At 34.9% G+C, this 18690-nt stretch overlaps 1 protein-coding gene across 2 annotated transcripts in view; it reads right to left on the bottom strand.

Annotated features, from left to right (window-relative positions):
* The window catches only part of LOC111143223 (protein kinase N2), a 144202-nt gene that overhangs the window by 14737 nt on the left and 110775 nt on the right, over nt 1-18690 (bottom strand). Inside the window, exons 9-16 of one of the 2 annotated variants that reach the window (XM_022496797.1) lie at nt 12801-12944; nt 12404-12479; nt 11642-11816; nt 11288-11414; nt 10634-10764; nt 10476-10551; nt 10306-10397; nt 3318-3494 (exon numbers count right to left, since the gene is read on the bottom strand). In XM_022496797.1, coding sequence (XP_022352505.1) covers nt 3318-3494; nt 10306-10397; nt 10476-10551; nt 10634-10764; nt 11288-11414; nt 11642-11816; nt 12404-12479; nt 12801-12944 — 998 coding nt within the window. The remainder of the gene's footprint in view (nt 1-3317; nt 3495-10305; nt 10398-10475; nt 10552-10633; nt 10765-11287; nt 11415-11641; nt 11817-12403; nt 12480-12800; nt 12945-18690) is intronic. The other variant, XM_022496798.1, reaches the window with a different exon arrangement.

Below are 18690 nucleotides of genomic sequence, written 5' to 3'. Positions count from 1 at the left end.
CAAGAGAAACTTTAAAATTAGTATGACAAGACTTGGTGTCTCCCTAGCAATAGAGGATGCAGGAGGGGGAAAGCTTAAGCTTCTCAAGCTTTCCTCTTTTGTGTAAAGAATGATAGGTAAAGAGAGAAGTAGCCAAGGTTTTGTGGGGGAAATGAGGTTAGCTTTAGACAGGTTGATTTGAATTGCCTTGGGGCAGGTGAAGAAATTGGATAAGTGGGTTTGGAGCTTAGGAAAACTTGAGCTCAGCCAGAAACATTAACTCTTGAGGAACAGGGTCATGTTTGTCTCTTGCACTGTTTATCCTAAATGTTTAGCACAATGCCTGACACATAGCAGGCTTACTGAATGAGAAGACAGGTAATAAAATGAATGAATTTTAAAAAGCAGATCTGTCTTCGGTGTAGAATAGCTTATAAGGAAAAACGCAGGAGAATCAATTCTTAATTATGCAAGTGATACATAAACATTTTCTCTATAAGTACACCTGGGTCTCAAAGCACAGTATTTCAGTCATCCATCCGTCCATCTCACCCCAATGCCACTATCATCTATAGTGATAACTACTCTTGTTAGTTTGGTATATGTTCTTCAAACTTTTAGAATACACTTATAGGCAAAAAACAAACCAAAACAAAAACAAACTTATATGCACATGTTGGTAATTTAGCTACATGTTGTATTTACTTATTTTTACAAAAAATGGGGCCATAATTTGGAAGAATTAAAAAATGCAAATATTTAGAAATATTTAATTATACATTAGATCTTATATAATTATTTGCTGAAAGTTTAAAGAATTTAGCTGAAGTCTATTAAACAGATGTGATTCTAAACTTGCTTAAGGTAGTCATTTTTATACATAAGTTTTTAGGAAACCTGTTTTGGTGACAAAACATAATAATTATAAAAATATCTTGATTTCTCTTTTCGTTTTTTATAAACAAATTACCCTAATGATACTCAACAAATAGTATATATTGTTTAAAATATGTATTTTACTGAAGCTTACTAAACTATGTGTTAGGTACTACATTGGATATTTTTTGCTTTTAACATTAAATATTAATTTAATATTTAATCTTCAAATCAGCCTTTAAATCTTTTAGAGAAACAGAAAATGAAGCTCTCAGAGAGAGTAACTAATTAGTCTAATGGTGCAAAGCCAGGAAACAAATTATTTTTGATACCACCATCTTGGTCAGTAACAATTCACTAATCACCTAGTATGCACCAACCACACTTCTAGGTGTTTCACTAATAGAATAGACACTATTCTCCCTTTTAGTGAGGGGAGGCAGGCAATAAAAGCATAAAAAATAAAGAGATGGTTTCAGGTAGAAATAAAGTGCTATGGAGATAATAAAACAGAAAATAGAGTAAGACTGATCTGATTTGGGCATTAGTGATACAGTGGTATCTTAGGGTACTCAGGAAAAGATTTTGAAGAAATAACATTTGAGGTGAGATCTGATCTAATCTAATGGGATCTTATCAGAAGGAGGTACTTCAGATTTGAGGTACTACAATGCAGCATTTTATTTTTGTATTTCACTGGGCTGAACAGTTTCATTTGTATATGCCTTGTATTCTCAGCAAAAACAGAAGTTCCTTAAGGCAGAACTGGATTTTAAATTTCCTTAAAAGAGGGCAGAGCATAGCAAAACAGAAACAAATGAATTCCCATGTGCAGTTAGCACAGGCTAAGCACAGTCCAGATGATCTGCTTTTAATCCTTAAATATTCAGGGAAAGCCTTCTACTTTTTGGCATCTGTCTCCTTTTTGAAAGCTTCACTAACCACCAGAACTAATATCTCTATTTCTTCATCTCAAACTTGAACGTATGAGAGGACTCCTATTTTCTAATTGTCATGATGAAAATCAAATAAAGGAGTGAAAGTGAAAATGTTACACAAATGTCAGTTGTCAGAATACAGATAGTAAAGGTTTACTACCGGTTTATTATCTTTATGATTTGGGATGTTTTGAAAGTGGGCTGATCAGACCTGCTAATAATCTGGATGTTGCATGTGAGAGAAAAAGAGGATCAAGAATGACACCCTCAAAAAAAAAAATCCCTCAAATCAAGAAACAGACTCTTAATTATAGAGAACACATTGATGGGTTACCAGAGGGGAGGTGGGTGGAGGGATGGGTTAAATAGGTGATGGGGATTAAGGAAGGCACCTGCGATGAGTACCAGGTAATGAGGTGATGCATGGAATTACTGAATCACTATACTGTACACCTGAAGCTAATATGACACTACGTTAACTGGAATTAAAACCTTAAAAAAAATGACTCCTTATGTTTTGGCTTGAACAACCCATGCTGCCATTTATTAAGAAGGGGAAGATTAGAAGAGTAGCAGGCCTGGGAATGGTGGGTAAGGTTGCAGGGAAATGGGAAAAAATCAGGAATTCAGTTTGCAAAAAGAAATACTTATTAGTCATATGAAGGGAAAAAGTCAAGTTGGTGTTGAATGTTATTAGAGTTGGAAGTTTAGGCAAGAAGTCAGGGCTGGAGATATAGAGCTGGTAAACATCAGCATACAGAATGTGGTTATTTGGGGCACTTTCCTAGGTTCAAACCCTAGCTTCATTACCTGAAGAGCTATAAAAATGTGATAACAGTAGGGGGAAAAATATATATACGTATATTTAATCTCAAGTTTCCTATTACTTTTCTTAATGCATCTGAAAAAGCAAAATCTTCATATAACACTGAATTTAAAAACCACAAAAAGAGAGTGAGAAGTTTGCTTTCTACACCTTTCATTGGAGGCAATATGCGTACAAGTTTCTTTTACGTCCTTTCAGAGATATTACAAGCACATGCAAAAAAATAATTTATACCTTTTTAACTTATTGCCCTTTAAAATGCAAATATAAATATTTCATAAAAATACACGATAAAGACTCCTTTATACTTTCTTTTTTCACTTAACAATATACTTTGAGTACAGTTAGTATTTAAAGTCATGGTTTCTTTAAAAAAAAAAAAAAAAAAAAGCCACGATTCAAGATGGCATTCTCTAGGAAGAAAATATAACAGAAAAAAAGGGAGAAATTTTACTAATATGAACCTAAACTGTGTATCTAAATTATCAAGTATGATTTAGGGTAATCTATAAAATTTTCAACATGGACAACGGAGTAAAATACATTTTTATATGGCAAAAAGATAAGTAAGGTGAGTTCTCATATTCTTTGCAGAAATTTTCCATTTGGAAAGAAAAAAAAAATCAGAGAGCGTTTTTCCTTCCTAGCAAGAAATCTGTCATGAAAAAAACTTAGAGAAATGTCTAAAGCATACTCACACAGCTCTTGGTTCAGAAAAGACATCAGTATGAATGTGCATCATTAGGTCCCCACCGGCAGCGTATTCCATTACAAAGCAAACATGCTCTTTGGTTTGGAAACATGCAAAAAGGTTCACCAAAAAGGGATGTCTTACACTATTCACAGTTTCAAAAATTCTTTTTTCACACATCAGGCTGTAAGAGAAAACATTTAAAAATCAATAGGTTTTTCAACAAAAGTTCTAGTTGGAAATAACATTCTTTAAAAAATTACTGAACTCTAAAATAACCAAAGTTCTTACCTATTATAACTTTAAAACCATAAAATTTGTCTTAGTTTTGCTTTAAAAATTTGGTCTGCTTGATATATGTAACTTTAATTGAAATATATCAATGAAAACTAAAATGTATGGTCAGCATGCATAAAGGTCAGAGTTCACATTGATTGTATCAGAAATGGTGAGAATTTAGCAACCTAAAGAATAATTAAAACCACTTTTTAAAGATTTATTTTATAAAGAGGGAGAGAAAGAGAGCATGTGTGCATGGCAGGAGAGAAGAGGGAGAGGGAGAGAAGCAGACTCCCTGCTGAGCAAGGAGCCTGCGGGGTTCAATCCTAGGACCCTGAGATCATGACCTGAGCTGAAACGAAGAGTGGGATGCTCAACTGACTGAGCCACCCAGGTACCCCAAGAATTTAAAACATATAAAATTTGTGATGAAGGTAATATCAAGGACAGTATTTATAATTCATAAGCTATAGTATTCAAATATTTTTCCATATAAAATATGAAGTTGAAAGGTAAAGATATGCTGCATAAAATTTTAATTTAGAAGCCTGACTGGAAAATAAAGAGACTCCACAGAGAATTCTATTAACATGCTTCAAGGAAGAAGTTCTTTGAGAATGATCTAATTTATAAAAATCTATAGCAATCACAGGTTTTGCCTTTGCACAGCTTGTCACTCTTACAAGCTGCTACAAAGAACAGTGATCATCCTTATGGACTCTGGAACTTTAATTTTGCCGAAATAGCAAAAAATACCATTCCTCCTTTCCTTGAAAATATTTACTAATCAACTTGACTTTAAAACTCAATGTGGAAGAAAACCAGGTCAAATACTATTTATTTTTTTAAAAGACTTTATTTATTTGATAGAGAGAAAGTGAGCGAGTGAGTGAGCAGGAGGAGCAGAGGGGAAGGGAGAGTGAGAATCCCAAACAGACTTTGAGCTGAGTGCAGAGACCGACATGGGGCTTGATCTCATGACCCTTAGACCATGACCTGAGCAGAAACCAAGAGTCAGATGCTTAACCAACTGAGCTACCCAGGCGCCCATCAAATATTATTCAACTGCAAGTTGAATTAACATATTTTAAGCACCTGATGAAAATAACGATATTAATATACATTTTACGATCAATTAGATGTCTTTAATGTAAAATAGGCACTTTGTTGACATTGTTTAAAAGCATTAACAATGTCTTTGTTTTTAAAATTAAAAAATTGCTTAGATTTTTGTTATTGCTAATTTCAAAATGCCAAAAAAAGCTAATGTTAGAGGGAGGTAGATCCATTCTTCTTTCCTTTGGTTGTTTTAAGAAGGAGTTATCTTTTTTTTAAAAAAGGTAATTTTTAAGATAAAATACTTATTTCGGTATCTGGGCTATACTGCTATGACTCAAAAAAATTTTGAGTAGAATTTTGAAAACATTTAAGAGCAAGACAAAACTAGAGAGGGTAGGAGACAAACCATAAGAGACTCTCCATCATAGGAAACAAACTGAAGGTTGATGGAGGCGTGGGAGGTGGGGGGATGGAGTAACTGGGTGATATACATTAAGGAGGGCACTTATATAATACTGAGTATTATTTAAGACTGATGAATCACTGACCTTTACCTCTGAAACCAAGAATACATTACATGTTAATTAACTGCATTTAAATTTAAAAAATTTTAAAAAATACCTGTTGTGTAGAAGGAGCATAAAATTTTTAATGTTATGTTAATATAGTTGCCTTCTGGATTACGAACTAAAACATCTGCTCACTTTTAAATACTGAGAGTAAATGCAGCTATTATGGAATAGTGTTTAGACTCCACTTAATAAGGTCACATTCTAGACAAACTCTTACCCTCTCTCTGATTTCACACAATCTGTTTATAATTTTACACATACTAAAAAACAGAAAGTCCCACTGTAATTGTTTTTAAAACTAGGGTTATGTCTACATATATTTGGCAAGGTTTCTAAGTGTTATTACAAAGTAAGTGATTATTAGAAATAAATTCCAAAGAAGACTTTAAGAAAGTTAATAGCTCTGATTTTTATCACCACTTAAATATATCAGAAAATAATGTCCAGTTGGGTAAGACTGATAAGATGGCTTCTAAAACAATAGATTCATGAAATCTATCTAAATTTTGGGTACTATAAATAAAATATTCAAACAAAATAAAAACAAAATAAGATGTTTGGGCTCAAGCAGGTAACAACACTGTCTCTTCATTGTCTATATGGTTTTATTTATGGGTAAATTACTAATTTACAAATGGGTGAATCACTAATTCTCATGGATGGGTATTAGGTTAGACTTGTGTTAAACATGTAAATGATGTAAAAGATTGAGACTCACTCATCAGAATGCCTCTTAAAATGGCTTTAACGTCATTCACAGGAATGCTTTGATGAGGAATAGGAATACTTAGGAGGACTCGATAGATGTCTCAGACTCTTAGGTAAAGGAGGCAGGCTCTTTGTAGACCAAAATTGTCACAATAATTTCAGGCATTTTACAGCACATCAAAAAGCTACACTGTTAGCATCTAAATTTTCCCAACCTTACCAAAATTGTATATTCCCCTTAAAAATTCATGGGACAATCCAACCTTATTAAAAACTTCAAATTTTATTCATTCTGTCCAGAACATTTCCCTCACTTCTCTCCATATTTCCAAGCATCTTCCATCTGCCAAAGAATAGCACAAAAAAAATCCAATCTCTCTTACAAGGCCTTACCTAAATCCATCTGCACACCATGATGTTCCCCTTTGAGCTGCTACTGTCTGTAGTGTTTATTTTAAATTCAAACATTCCTGGTCTATTTTATTTACATAACTAATGTACTTATGTTTTATTTCCCTAAGTGACTAATTCCATCCTAACATCTTTGTACACTTTCTTCAGAGTTCAGTACATTATGAGACATTCTAGAAACTTAGAAGCTTGTATAAATAGTTATTTTGGTCAGTGGAAAATAACATTGTTAATAAGACTACGGACTTAGGATTGAATCATATTCATGTATATTTTATATGCATTTATAGATTTTAAATATAAATAAATGTATACTTATTTATAAAATATTTATATGTTGGTTGATTGATTTGTGAAGATTTTATTTACTTATTTGAGAAAGAGAGAACATGAGTGAGAGGAGAGGCAAGGAGAGAGGGAGAAGCAGACTCCCTGCTAAGCATGGAGCCTGACTCAGGAGAATCAATCCCAGGACTCTGAGATCATGACCTTAGCCAAACTCACACACTTAACTGACTGAGCCATCCAGGTGCCCCAGTATATATTTATAATATCTGATTAGCTGTGCTTTTGTTCTAGGACTACAAAAATATACTTCCAACCAATATAATTCCAGTAATATTCTGCTGTCTTGAAATATGAACTGGTAAGAAAAGAATGAGGAGGCACTACATAGGGACATAAAAATTCTTACTCAGGACTGGGCATAGATGGGACAGAATTATCTATTAATGGCAGGTGGAGAATGCAATCTTTGTAAATGAATCACATTACTTTAGAGTTACTCCATAATTTTCATTTTAAAAGGAGGCTGATTTGGAATTTTCTATGATTAAAAAAAAAAAAAAAAGGCAGTTTTCTAAGTAAAATGATAAAATCCAGACTAGAGAAAGAAAACTTAGAAAGGAAAACGGTCATTAAGTATTTTGGAAACATCTATTAAAAAAAAACCAGTAATATGCAACAACATTGAATTCTATGAATCTATTAAAAGGATGAACTAGAAAGTGAATATAAAACAATCTGCTTCCTTATTAGTTTGAGTTGTTTACTATTTGGAATTACAAGTTACAAATATGTATTACTTTTCAAAATATGTTCATCCATTTTTTGATTTTCTATTCTTTCCTTGCTTTGCTCTAATTGTTCCTTTTTGCTGCGTTCCTCAAATTCCTTCTAACAGTGAGTTTTATTTCTCAATCCAGATTTTCTATTTCTCTGTTTCTGTACCGGTTCTACTGAAGATTATTTACTTCCATGTTATCGAATATGTGGATTAATAACTGAAGTTAGTAAGGATCACTCATTAACTTTTCACCAAGACTGGATTAATTTTCAGTAGGGGTAATAGCTTAGGCTCTGGCTAAAGCTGCATCCTCTGATCTGGACATCCTTCACTAACAGTAATATTAATGTTATTCTGTCTAGATTTAATTAGAAAGTGTTCTTCTATTAAGACTTGGCTCACAGTAGTAACAAGGTAGCAAGAAGCTATATAAACCACCAAGATTATCAGAGGTAGTACCAGTTTACTATTACTTTTGGGAAAAAAATGAATTTACCATTCACAGATCTGGAATAAAGCAAATATTCTTCCATAAAAGAAAAATAGTTGACCCTAGTATTACTGCAGTTACAAAAAGATTGACAGTGTGATTAAAGGTTTGCTTTAACCAACTACTTCAGTAAAATAAAAATACAGTTATAAATATATCCTATGGTGCACAGCATAGTGTATAAATATTCAGCAAAATCCTCTCTGAATAGTTTCACATATCAAGAAAGAGTTTATTTTGATGTAATTGAGGGATATGGAAAACAGGTAAAAGATAAATAGGCAAATCCAAAAGAAATTTTTTTTTCTTACATAAAGGAAAACTTCATTTTCTTTTCTTTTTTTTTTTTTGAATTTTATTTATTTATTTGACAGAGAGAGATCACAAGTAGGCAGAGAGAGGAAGGGAAGCAGGCTCCCAGCCAAGCAGAGAGCCAGATACGGGGCTCAATCCCAGGACTCTGGGATTATGACGTGAGCCAAAAGCAGAGACTGAGCCACCTAGGCGCCCCAAGGAAAGCTTCATTTTCAAGAGCTATCCTAATTCTAAGAACTTCCCAGAGTGCCTGGGTGGCACAGTCGGCTGAATGACTGACTCTTGATTTCAGTTCAGGTCATGATCTCAGGGTTGTCAGACTGAGCCCTGTAATGGGCTCCTTGTGGGGCTCAGCACGCAGCTTGGAGTCTGCCTGAATTTCTCTCCCTCTACCCTTTCCCAGCCTTAGTGCACACACTCTCAGTCTCTCAAATAAATAAATAAATCATAAAAAGAAAGAAAGAACTTCCTATATGATGGGGAAAAACATCAGAAATAGTGTGTGTGTGTGTGTGTAGCACTTAATACAATTCACTAAGGCAAGCATTACCAGTAAACATGTTTTACAAATATGCGGGTTAACTGAGGTTCAAAGATGTTCAGTGAATTTCCCTGGGGTCAAATCATTAATTAAGAAGAAACAACCAGGAACAGAGAAGCCAGTCTTTTCACTCATAGTCCTAGGCTCTCTTCATATACAGGGCTGCCTTCTATTATATTAACTTATGTTTCCAAGTGGTTTAAGACAAATATTGCTTATAAATACCAAGTGAAAGTCTCTCTCTGTAATAAATAAGCCATTTGTTATGCAATGATTTTTTTTTAACCATCCTATTAAGACAGTCTTTTTAAAGCAGTCTCTGACCAATTATAATATTGTCCCCCAAGCCCTTGCATTTTAAAAACTGTATATAAGGATATATCCATATCAATTTACATTTATTAAACCCAGAGAGGTAAGATGCTCTGGTAAGGGTGCCTAGGTGGCTCAGTTGGTTAAGCGCCTGCCTTTGGCTCAGGCCATGGTCTCAGGGTTCTGTGATAAAGCCCCAAGTCAGGCTCCCTGCTCCAAAGGGAGCTTGCTTCTGCCTCTCCCTCTTTCTGCCGCTCCCACTGCTTGTGTTCTCTCTGTGTCAAATAAACAAATAAAAATCTTTAGTTAAAAAAAAAAAAAGATGCTCTGGTTAAAAAAAAAATTTAAGAAAAATGAAAGCAAAAATATAGATATAGGTACATTTTTTTTAAAAGATTTTATTTATTTATTTGAGAGAGAGAGAGAGATCACAAGTAGGAAGAGAGGCAGGCAGAGGGAGAGGGGGAAGCAGGCTCCCTCCTAGGCAGAGAGCCAGATGTGGGGCTCAATTCCAGGACCCTGAGACCATGAACTGAGCTGAAGACAGAGGCTTAAACCACTGAACCACCCAGGTGCCCTATAGACATAGGTACATTTTAAAAAGCAGAATATAGGGCGCCTGGGTGGCTCAGTGGGTTAAGCCGCTGCCTTCGGCTCAGGTCATGATCTCGGGGTCCTGGGATCGAGTCCTACGTCGGGCTCTCTGCTCAGCAGGGAGCCTGCTTCCTTCTCTCTCTCTCTCTCTCTCTGCCTGCCTCTCTGTCTATTTGTGATCTCTCTCTGTCAAATAAATAAATAAAATCTTTAAAAAAAAATAAAAAATAAAAAGCAGAATATATTAACCACTGGGTTAAGTGCAGATTATCTATGACTGACATTCTGTTACTTCTGTAATATGAAATGGGAAATAGTGTCATCTGACCATAGATGAGTAACAGTTTCTGTTCCATATAAACACTTTACCATCTCCAAGTATAAAAAACATAACAGAATTATTTAAACATTTCATCACCTTTCTTTGGTACCCATTAACCAGTAAACTGTCATAAGGAGAAGCTGGGTGGAAAGAAAAACAGTAATTAATGCCTACCCTAATCAAGTATAGATACATGAATTTAATTTCTTCATATATAATGGAAATGGAAGGTTTTGCTGTTGCAATATACACATCAATTTTCATGATCTTAAGTTAAAACTTCAGAAAAATGAACAATTTCATTAAAAAAAAAAAAAAACACTAACCTGTCTACTTCATCTCGAGCCACAATGTCTCCTTTCTTTAAGGCTTTTATAGCAAACATCTCGTTTGTGTGTTTATATTCAGCCAAAAGCACCTGAAATGAGATTAAAGTAAGTATTTTCTATTTGAGTCATTGTTTTCATAGTCATTCCAAGAAAACTTGAAAGATTACCTTTCCAAAATGTCCTCTACCCAAGACAGCACAACATCTGAAGTCTTGTAGATTAAACTGAAACATCTGTTGGGATCTGAAAACAGTATGTCAATTAAAAATAAGGCAAAAGTATGGGTCCAAACATGTAGTAGCAAAGCTGTGCATATATTCTTTACCTTCTATCCTCAAGTTCTCGAATACCACTGTATCCTAGGCTTGGTTGAGGAATATCAGGCTCATATTCAGATGGAGATTTTGGAAGTATACTATTTCTGTCATTCTCAATATCAAAGACAGTTTCTGAACCCTATAAAATATTAAATAGTCATTAAATAATAGAAACACCGAGAAACAACTTATTTGGTAAAGATAAAGTTTAAAAGTTTCAAAAGTCAAGAGAAATATTAGCAAGATAAGTAAAATTCAAAAAATGGACATTCTTACAGTTATTAATTCTATATTATACTTACTTAAAAATTTTGAAAAATGAACACATTATCATCATCTTCAATGTTATTCAGTTATTCATCATATTCAATGTTATTCAATGATATTTAGAAATCACATTAACCAAGTTAGGAGGTGAAGAGTGTTTGAAGCAATATATCATCTAATATCAACATTGCTCATATGCTCCTTTTACCTTCAGCAGCCTATTCCATCTGTACTGGCCCATGAGCTTTCAGAGGTTTTATGTTTCACTCACAAGAAACATAAAAACACAGTTCACCCAGGCAATTTAAATTAATTGAAATGTACACCTCACTATGATGCTTTTATTGGTAATTCATTTGGTGAAAAGGAATTATACAAGGTTTAAAATGCCTTGCCTGTGCTGGTGTATCCGAATCTCTTAATTTAGCAGATTCATCTATTTCTCCAAGAGAAGAATCACGTGGTGGGGCCGGAGGAGGTTCAGGTTCAAGATCAAAGTCCAATTTGGTTACTGTAGAATCACTTATAGAAGATAAAGTAATTCACCAAAAACAGTAATCAAAAGTATAAGAGCTTTAAAATTAAAGCAAACAATCTTATTTTTTTATTATTTTAAAGTAAGCAGAACACTAAGTTCAATATACCATTTGGAAAAAAACAGACTTTTAATAGATCCACTGTAAGCAGTATGTATGAATGTTACAATAACTATTTCATAAAAGCGATGCTTAAAAATCTTAGACACATACCTAGCTGGAGGTGCTAGTTCAGGGATGCGTACATCAACTACTGGCACTGTAGCAGGCACAGGAGCTTGAGGGCTGAAGGTGCCAGAGTGATTTACTGTAGGAATAGCTCTTCTCACTAGCCTTCCCCATGTGGCAATATTAATATTCATCTGAGGAGCTCTGAGAAATGTTTTGCCTGTGGATATTGTGAATAAAGAAAATAGAATAAGTAATTTTTTAATATATTAGCAAAAGCTATAATTTAAAAATTCATATTCACTGGTTTATAATTTAAGAAGAACAAACAAAATTTGTTACTTCAAAAATAGTTCTTAACTATTTGTTATTAAAGGCTAGTGTAAAATAGTGAAAATAGTTTTAAAAATAAATAGGTAGGCACTATTAGTTCAAGTCTAGCAATGATATGTGGCTAAGGTTTAAAAAAGAATTCTCTTTAAAAAAAAAGAATGAACTTTTAGAGCAAATAACTATAATATTTATGGATGAATCAATATGGTGTCTACCTTTGATTCATATAATCTGAAGTAGTATGTGGATGGGATATAAATGAAACAAAATTAGCCATGAGTTGACTGTTGTTGAGGCTGAGTGAGGGTACATAGTACCAGTCTCTCTACTCATGAATATGTTTGAAATGTTCCTTAATAAAAAAAAGTTAGAAATGAATGGAAAACAAAAAACAAAGATGGGTATCACTTTTACATGTAGATCATCTATGCATCAGAATACACCAAAAGACATATTTGATTCCTTAGTAACTACCTTGTTGTTTTGAAAAAATTTTCTTTTGTCTTTGGAGTTTGGGTCTTCTTTCAATAACTGGATTAAAAAAGGTAACCTGCAGTGAAGAAAATTCAAGTTGACATGAGTATAGCTTTGGATTTATGGTTCATGAAATTGATCAAACTTCTAACTTTTGAAAACTTAAGAGAACCTTAGATATATTTTAAGCCCAACTTCTTATTTTCTAGGTGAGAAAGTAGACCTAGAGAGGATAAATGATTTGTCTCAAGGTAATACACCTATGCAGTAGTGGAGTTGAGCGAAGAATTTAAATTGTCTGCCGTTCAGCCTAATACTCTTTCCATTTTTACATCATGCTGCCTACATACATAATTTCAATGATAGTGATACACATTTAATAAAACACATTTATTACCTCTGCAAATAAAGTACCCTGTGGTTCCAAATAGAGACACATGCCATGCCGTTGGTTGTCTAAAAAATCTTCTAACCTCAGAAATTTTACAGCACACAGAGATCTCCAATCACGCCAATAAACTGAAATTTCCAGTTCACGTGACTAGGATAATTAAAAAAAAAAAAACAAAACAGAGAAGACATCATTGGACACACACTTGAATAAAAGATCACAAAAAATATAAAATACAAATAAACAAAGATAACACACACAAAAGTCACACTATTAAGAGTGCTTTGTAATGTTTCTCTATTATATATTAACAAACTTACATATTTTAACAAGGAAGAAATTTATACTCTACCAGTCTCCAGCTAAGATATTCCTTTTTTTTTTTTTTTAAAGATTTTATTTATTTATTTGACAGATAGAGATCACAAGCAGGCAGAGAGGCAGGCAGAGAGAGAGGAGGAAGCAGGCTCCCCGCTGAGCAGAGAGCCCGATGTGGGGCTCGATCCCAGGACCCTGGGATCATGACCCGAGCCGAAGGCAGAGGCTTAACCCACTGAGCCACCCAGGCGCCCCTCCTTTTTTTTTTTTTGAACAAAGAATACACAACTGGAACAACCAATACAGAAGAATGACCACAGAAACTCCTCCCCATGTCACAGCTTCAGTCCTGGCATCACTTACTGTGCTATTACTGAAAGACCTCAGTGCTCTCCACAAAGAACCCATTTCAAACTGTCTTATTACCTTATCCCAATGCTGAGTTAGGGAAAGGTCTGCAGACAGCATTTATTCTGCACTTACAGTGTACCACACACTGTACTAAGCACTTTGAAAGTATTAGATCACTTAATCTTCAAAAGAATACTACTGGGTAATAGGACTAGTAATAGCAAGGGCAGATGCAGGTAGGAAGGGAGATTCAGACTAAGTTTTACACAAAATGATGTTCATTTATTACAACCCTTCTCCCTCCCACATAAGGCAGCAAAGCAGCAACAGCCTGAATGTCCAGAAACTAGGGACAGGTATATTATACCATATCCATATAAGAGAATACTCTGTAATCATCAAAAATAATGCTTATGTGGAAAAACATATTTAAGGTTTTAACAATCAGTTAGAACACAGTTTATAAATAGGGGGTCAAGCCATAAACTGACCTCTACATATATGTTATAAACTACATATATTTTAATTAGAAAGCACCAGACTTCTCCATTACTTTGTTTCTCAGGATTCTGCAGACCATTCACAAGAAGAGCTAAACATTTCCCCCCTCCTTAGGCTCAAGAAAGTAGTAAGTTATGTCTTTCCTGTAAGAACTTTCAATTTATGAACTTATGCTTACTACAAAAACTTCTGGCATAAATAGTAACAAACATTTTCACTTTAAAATTATACAATGAGCTGATGCAAATGAAGACAAAAAAACAACATAAAATAAAAAAAAAAGTAAAAACACAATGCACCAGAAGGTCTCATAACTAATCAGAAAAAGGCATCTATGGCAGTATGTGAACCCAGGGCCACCTCCTTTTTCTCTATGAAATATAATTACTATGAGAGAGAATGCTTGTCATGAAAGAAGAAGTGTAATTCTTTTAAGATCAGGCAAATGGCATCTACTCAAGTTAAAAGTTTAAGTATTTTGGGAAGTTATTCTGGGAAACAAACTAGGTGAATAAATGAACCAGAGACTGGTAATTTATACTACACGGTTTCAGACTAGGAGAGGTGTACTTTCTCCTTTCTTATTCCTGGTGGCAGGGAGGAAGACCTGTGATAGATCGGGCTGATAGATGCAAGAGGTATAGATGCTGGCGATGGAATTAGTATTTGTTAAAAGTTCTTATACTTTCACACTGCTAACAGTTAACACATGGTTAAGATTATATCTTTTTGAGGTCCAATCACTACATTTGTATTTATTCTAGCCAATCTGATAACATACATTAACTCATTTCTCTTTCTGCTTTCACTTCGTTCTGTGTTTTAAACTGAAGTGTGTTAGAAAGATCTAAGCTTTGAGATGGAAGGCTAGCTTTCTTGGAATTCTACACTGACGTTTTAGGTATAAAGCTCTTCACTTTTTGTGACTTTGCCTTGTTCCTTGTGAATATGATTCTCTATAATTTAAGGGGGAAGGATGACTGTTATCTAGAGCAGATTAATATCTTTTATGTCGATACTTACAACACTGTTTCATGGAACTCTAAACATACTTCAATCTCTAACATCCTGTGTGTATTTGGATAGGTAAACCAGGAATAGAGCACCTAATAAGGAAAATACCTTTTACATAAAGAGAGCTCACTAATGTTTACTGAATTTAAACTCTAAGTGTGACTGCTTATTTGCTGGCAATTTTCCAAATGAAGTAGGCCAGTTCTAGAAAGCAAGGACATCTTTCTAGGTAATGTCAAACTCTAAGACCAACAAAATTCTAGATGGAGTCAAATCATCACCAAAATAGCAGAGCAGTATGATCTGAGCTACTCCTGGGCAGTTCTGGCAAACTGTCCCAACCTGTGCTTCATTTGGTCTTTTTATGAGTTTGAACCTAGAATCAAAGAAATAACTCTGTTGTAGATCTTAGGCATCTGAATGATTTGTCTGAAGTCTAGAAGGCCTGAAAGTAAACAGAAAAAGAGATGTTGAATCAGCCCTATAAGGAGAGGAAGGAAGGAAGAACAGCTTAAAAAATGTGCTGCAATTAAAAAAAAACCAGCACACATCTATCATAAAAGGTAGTGAAGCATCAAGAAGGCTGAAGTTCCCAAACTGGGAGGAACTCTTGGGGCAATGGAGGCTATTTTAACTTTACAAAAGAAACACAGTGACACCTATGGGACACCATAAGAAATACTAGCTCACGGTAAGTTCAGTTGGAGCATCAGAATGTACCACAATCTTTCTGATGACATCTTATCTTTGCTAAACTAGATCTCAAAAACTGATTTTTCCACATGAAAAAGAAATGTGTAAGAGGAGACAGGGATACTGTATTCATTCTAATTCCACGCTTTGAGAAATTATATAGTATACAACAGGCAGACTCCATTAGTAAGTAACTGGTTACATAAAAATGAAATAAAATTATTTTTTTCCTCTCAAATGTTTCACTCAAAAGTACTACTTTCTTAAAACATAAATATTAATTTTTTTAAAGATTTTATTTATTTATTTGACAGAGATCACAAGTAACCAGAAAGGCAGGCAGAGAGAGAAGGGGAGCAGGCTCCCTGCTGAGCAGAGAGCCCCATGCGGCTTAACCCAATGAGCCACCAAGGCACCCCAGTACTAAATATTTTTAAAATAACTACTTTTTAAGTGAAATAGTGTACATTAAAGTGTTTATCAAGGGGCACTTGGATGGCTCAGTCATTAAGTGTCTGCCTTTAGCTCAGGTTGTGATCCCAGGGTCCTGGGATGGAGCCCTGCACCAGGCTCCCTGCTCACCTGGAAATCTGCTTCTCCCTCTCCCACTCCCCCTGCTGTGCTCCCTCCCCTGCTGGCTCTCTCTCTAGTCAAATAAATAAAAAGTCATAAAAAAAGGTGTATATCAAGATATTTTGTATGTATAGCTGAAGATTCTTCCCATCTAGTTAATTAACACATCCATCATTCCACATATTTTATATTTGAGAACATTTAAGTTCTACTCTCAGTAAATTTCATTTACATTAGCTAATTGAATTTAAATGAAAAAATTTCATTTACAGTGTTATTTTAACTATAGTTACCATGTTATACACTGGATGCTCAGACCTTATTCATTTTATAATTAAAATTTGCACTTTTTTTTTCTTTTTACCAACCTCTCTATATTTTCCCCACCCCCTAGTTCCTGGCATCCACTTCTCTACCTCATTCCCGATGTTTGGCTTTTTTTATTTTTATTTTTTTTTCAAGATTCCACATATAAACAATACCATGCAGCATTTGTCTTTGGCTTAGTTCACTTAGTATAATGTCCTCAAGGTCATCCATGTTGTTGCAAATAGCAGGATTTCCTCCTTCTCATGGTTGACTAATGTTCCATATAGATCTCACGTCTCATCTTCTTTACCCATTCATCCATTGACAGACACGTTGTTTCTGTAACTTGGCCATTGTGAATAATGCTGCAATGAACATGGAAGTGCAGATAGCTCTTCGATATCGTTTTCATTTCTTTTGAATATATACTCAGGAGTGGGACTAATGAATCATATAGTAGTTCTATTTTTAATTTTTCGAGGAAACTTCATACTATTTTTCATAGTGGCTGTACCAATTTACATTCCCATCAACAGTGCACAAAGGTTTCTTTTTCTCTACATCCTTGTCTACACTTGTTATCTCTTGTCTTCTTGATGACAGCTGTTCTAACAGGTATAAGGTTGTATCTCATTATGGTTTTGACTGGCCATCTCCTTGATGATTAGTGATGTTGAGCACCTTTACATGTTACCTGTTGACTATGTGAATGTCTTCTTTATAAAAATGTCTATTCAGTTTCTGTCCATTTTTTAATCAGATTATTTTTGGTATTGAGGTTTAGGACATTTTTATATATTTTGAATGTTAACCCGTTATCTGATATATGATTCACAAATACTTTCTCCCATTCTGTAGGATGCTTTCTCATTTTGTTCCTGTTTCCTTCTCTGCACAGAAGCTTTTTAGTAAGTACTTCTTAATAAATGAAATTGCTGGATATATCTTTTGGCCTGGACACACATTGTTAAAAAAAATAAAAATAAAAATAAAAACTAGAACACTGAGGATGCTGTGAATCAAGAAAGTCAGGCAACCTCTAAGACAAGAAAATGAAAGCTAGGAAGCACTGCTGAAAAGAAAAAAAGGGGAGGGGGCAAAAAGCAAAACATGGAAAATTCAAGAGCCAAGGAAAGGTAAGACTTTGTAAACATACAACATGGCACATATCACATTAATTGGTCTTCCATTAAATGGCCTTCCGTGGGCTTCTGAAGACAGCATAGGCTTGGGAAACACCAGTTAGGGTCCCAGCAGCAAAGAAACTGCACACTCAAAGAGTCTAAATTTTATTTATTTTTAAAAAGGCTTTATTTATTTGACAGAGAGACAGAGAGCATGAGCAGGGGGAGGGGCAGAGCGAGAGGGAGAAGCAGACTCCCCACTGAGCAGAGAGCCCAATGTGGGGCTTGATCCCAGGACACTGGGATCATGACCTGAGCCAAAGGCAGACGCTTAACCGACTGAGCCACCCAGGCACCCCAAAGAGCCTGAATTTTAAAAATTGGCTATTTATGGAGGTGTGATTAAGGTTAAGGAACCAACAAGTATGGGAAGCAACTGACATCTAGCAATAGTAGAAATCTGTTACCACCCCTAGCCTCAACGGGCAAGAGGCACTAGTTACCAGAATCCAGTGAGAACTAACAGAACCTTGGAAAAGGGACTGTCCAATAGGAGCTATAGCCATAGTTGAACCAATGCTGTGAAAATAGGCAAGGAGGGAAACAAACACCTTGACTTCCCTCTCCTCCTGCTTCCTAATAATGTCTCTCATTGTAAGTCAGAGCCTAGTGGTTCAAGTTCACTGCTATCAGCCTCCAGGGGCAAAGCACAGGATAGGGAATGGGGCCAATGAAATCCACTACATCAGGAAACAGTCATATCTCTTTTGAGTTCAGGAGTCCATTAAGGGTGATCTTCCAGATGGACCAAATGTGACAAAAAGAGGGAAACCTTAGATCTTTGGGGAGGATGGGAAAAGAGGAGAGTTTGAGACTGAGACAATGGAGAATATGAGATTGTGATATTTGCTTGAAAAGTCTGCCTCCTATAGATGTGGGTAACTCTGCTCTCTTCACAAGGAAAGAGAAAAGTAAACAATTATGATACAAACTAGTGCTTTAACAATTTTATA

The sequence above is a fragment of the Enhydra lutris genome, unplaced genomic scaffold (assembly GCF_002288905.1).
Source record: "Enhydra lutris kenyoni isolate GAN:26980312 unplaced genomic scaffold, ASM228890v2 scaffoldscaffold9, whole genome shotgun sequence".
NCBI classification, from domain to species: Eukaryota; Metazoa; Chordata; class Mammalia; order Carnivora; family Mustelidae; genus Enhydra; species Enhydra lutris.
This window is presented reverse-complemented; position numbering and strand designations above follow the sequence as displayed.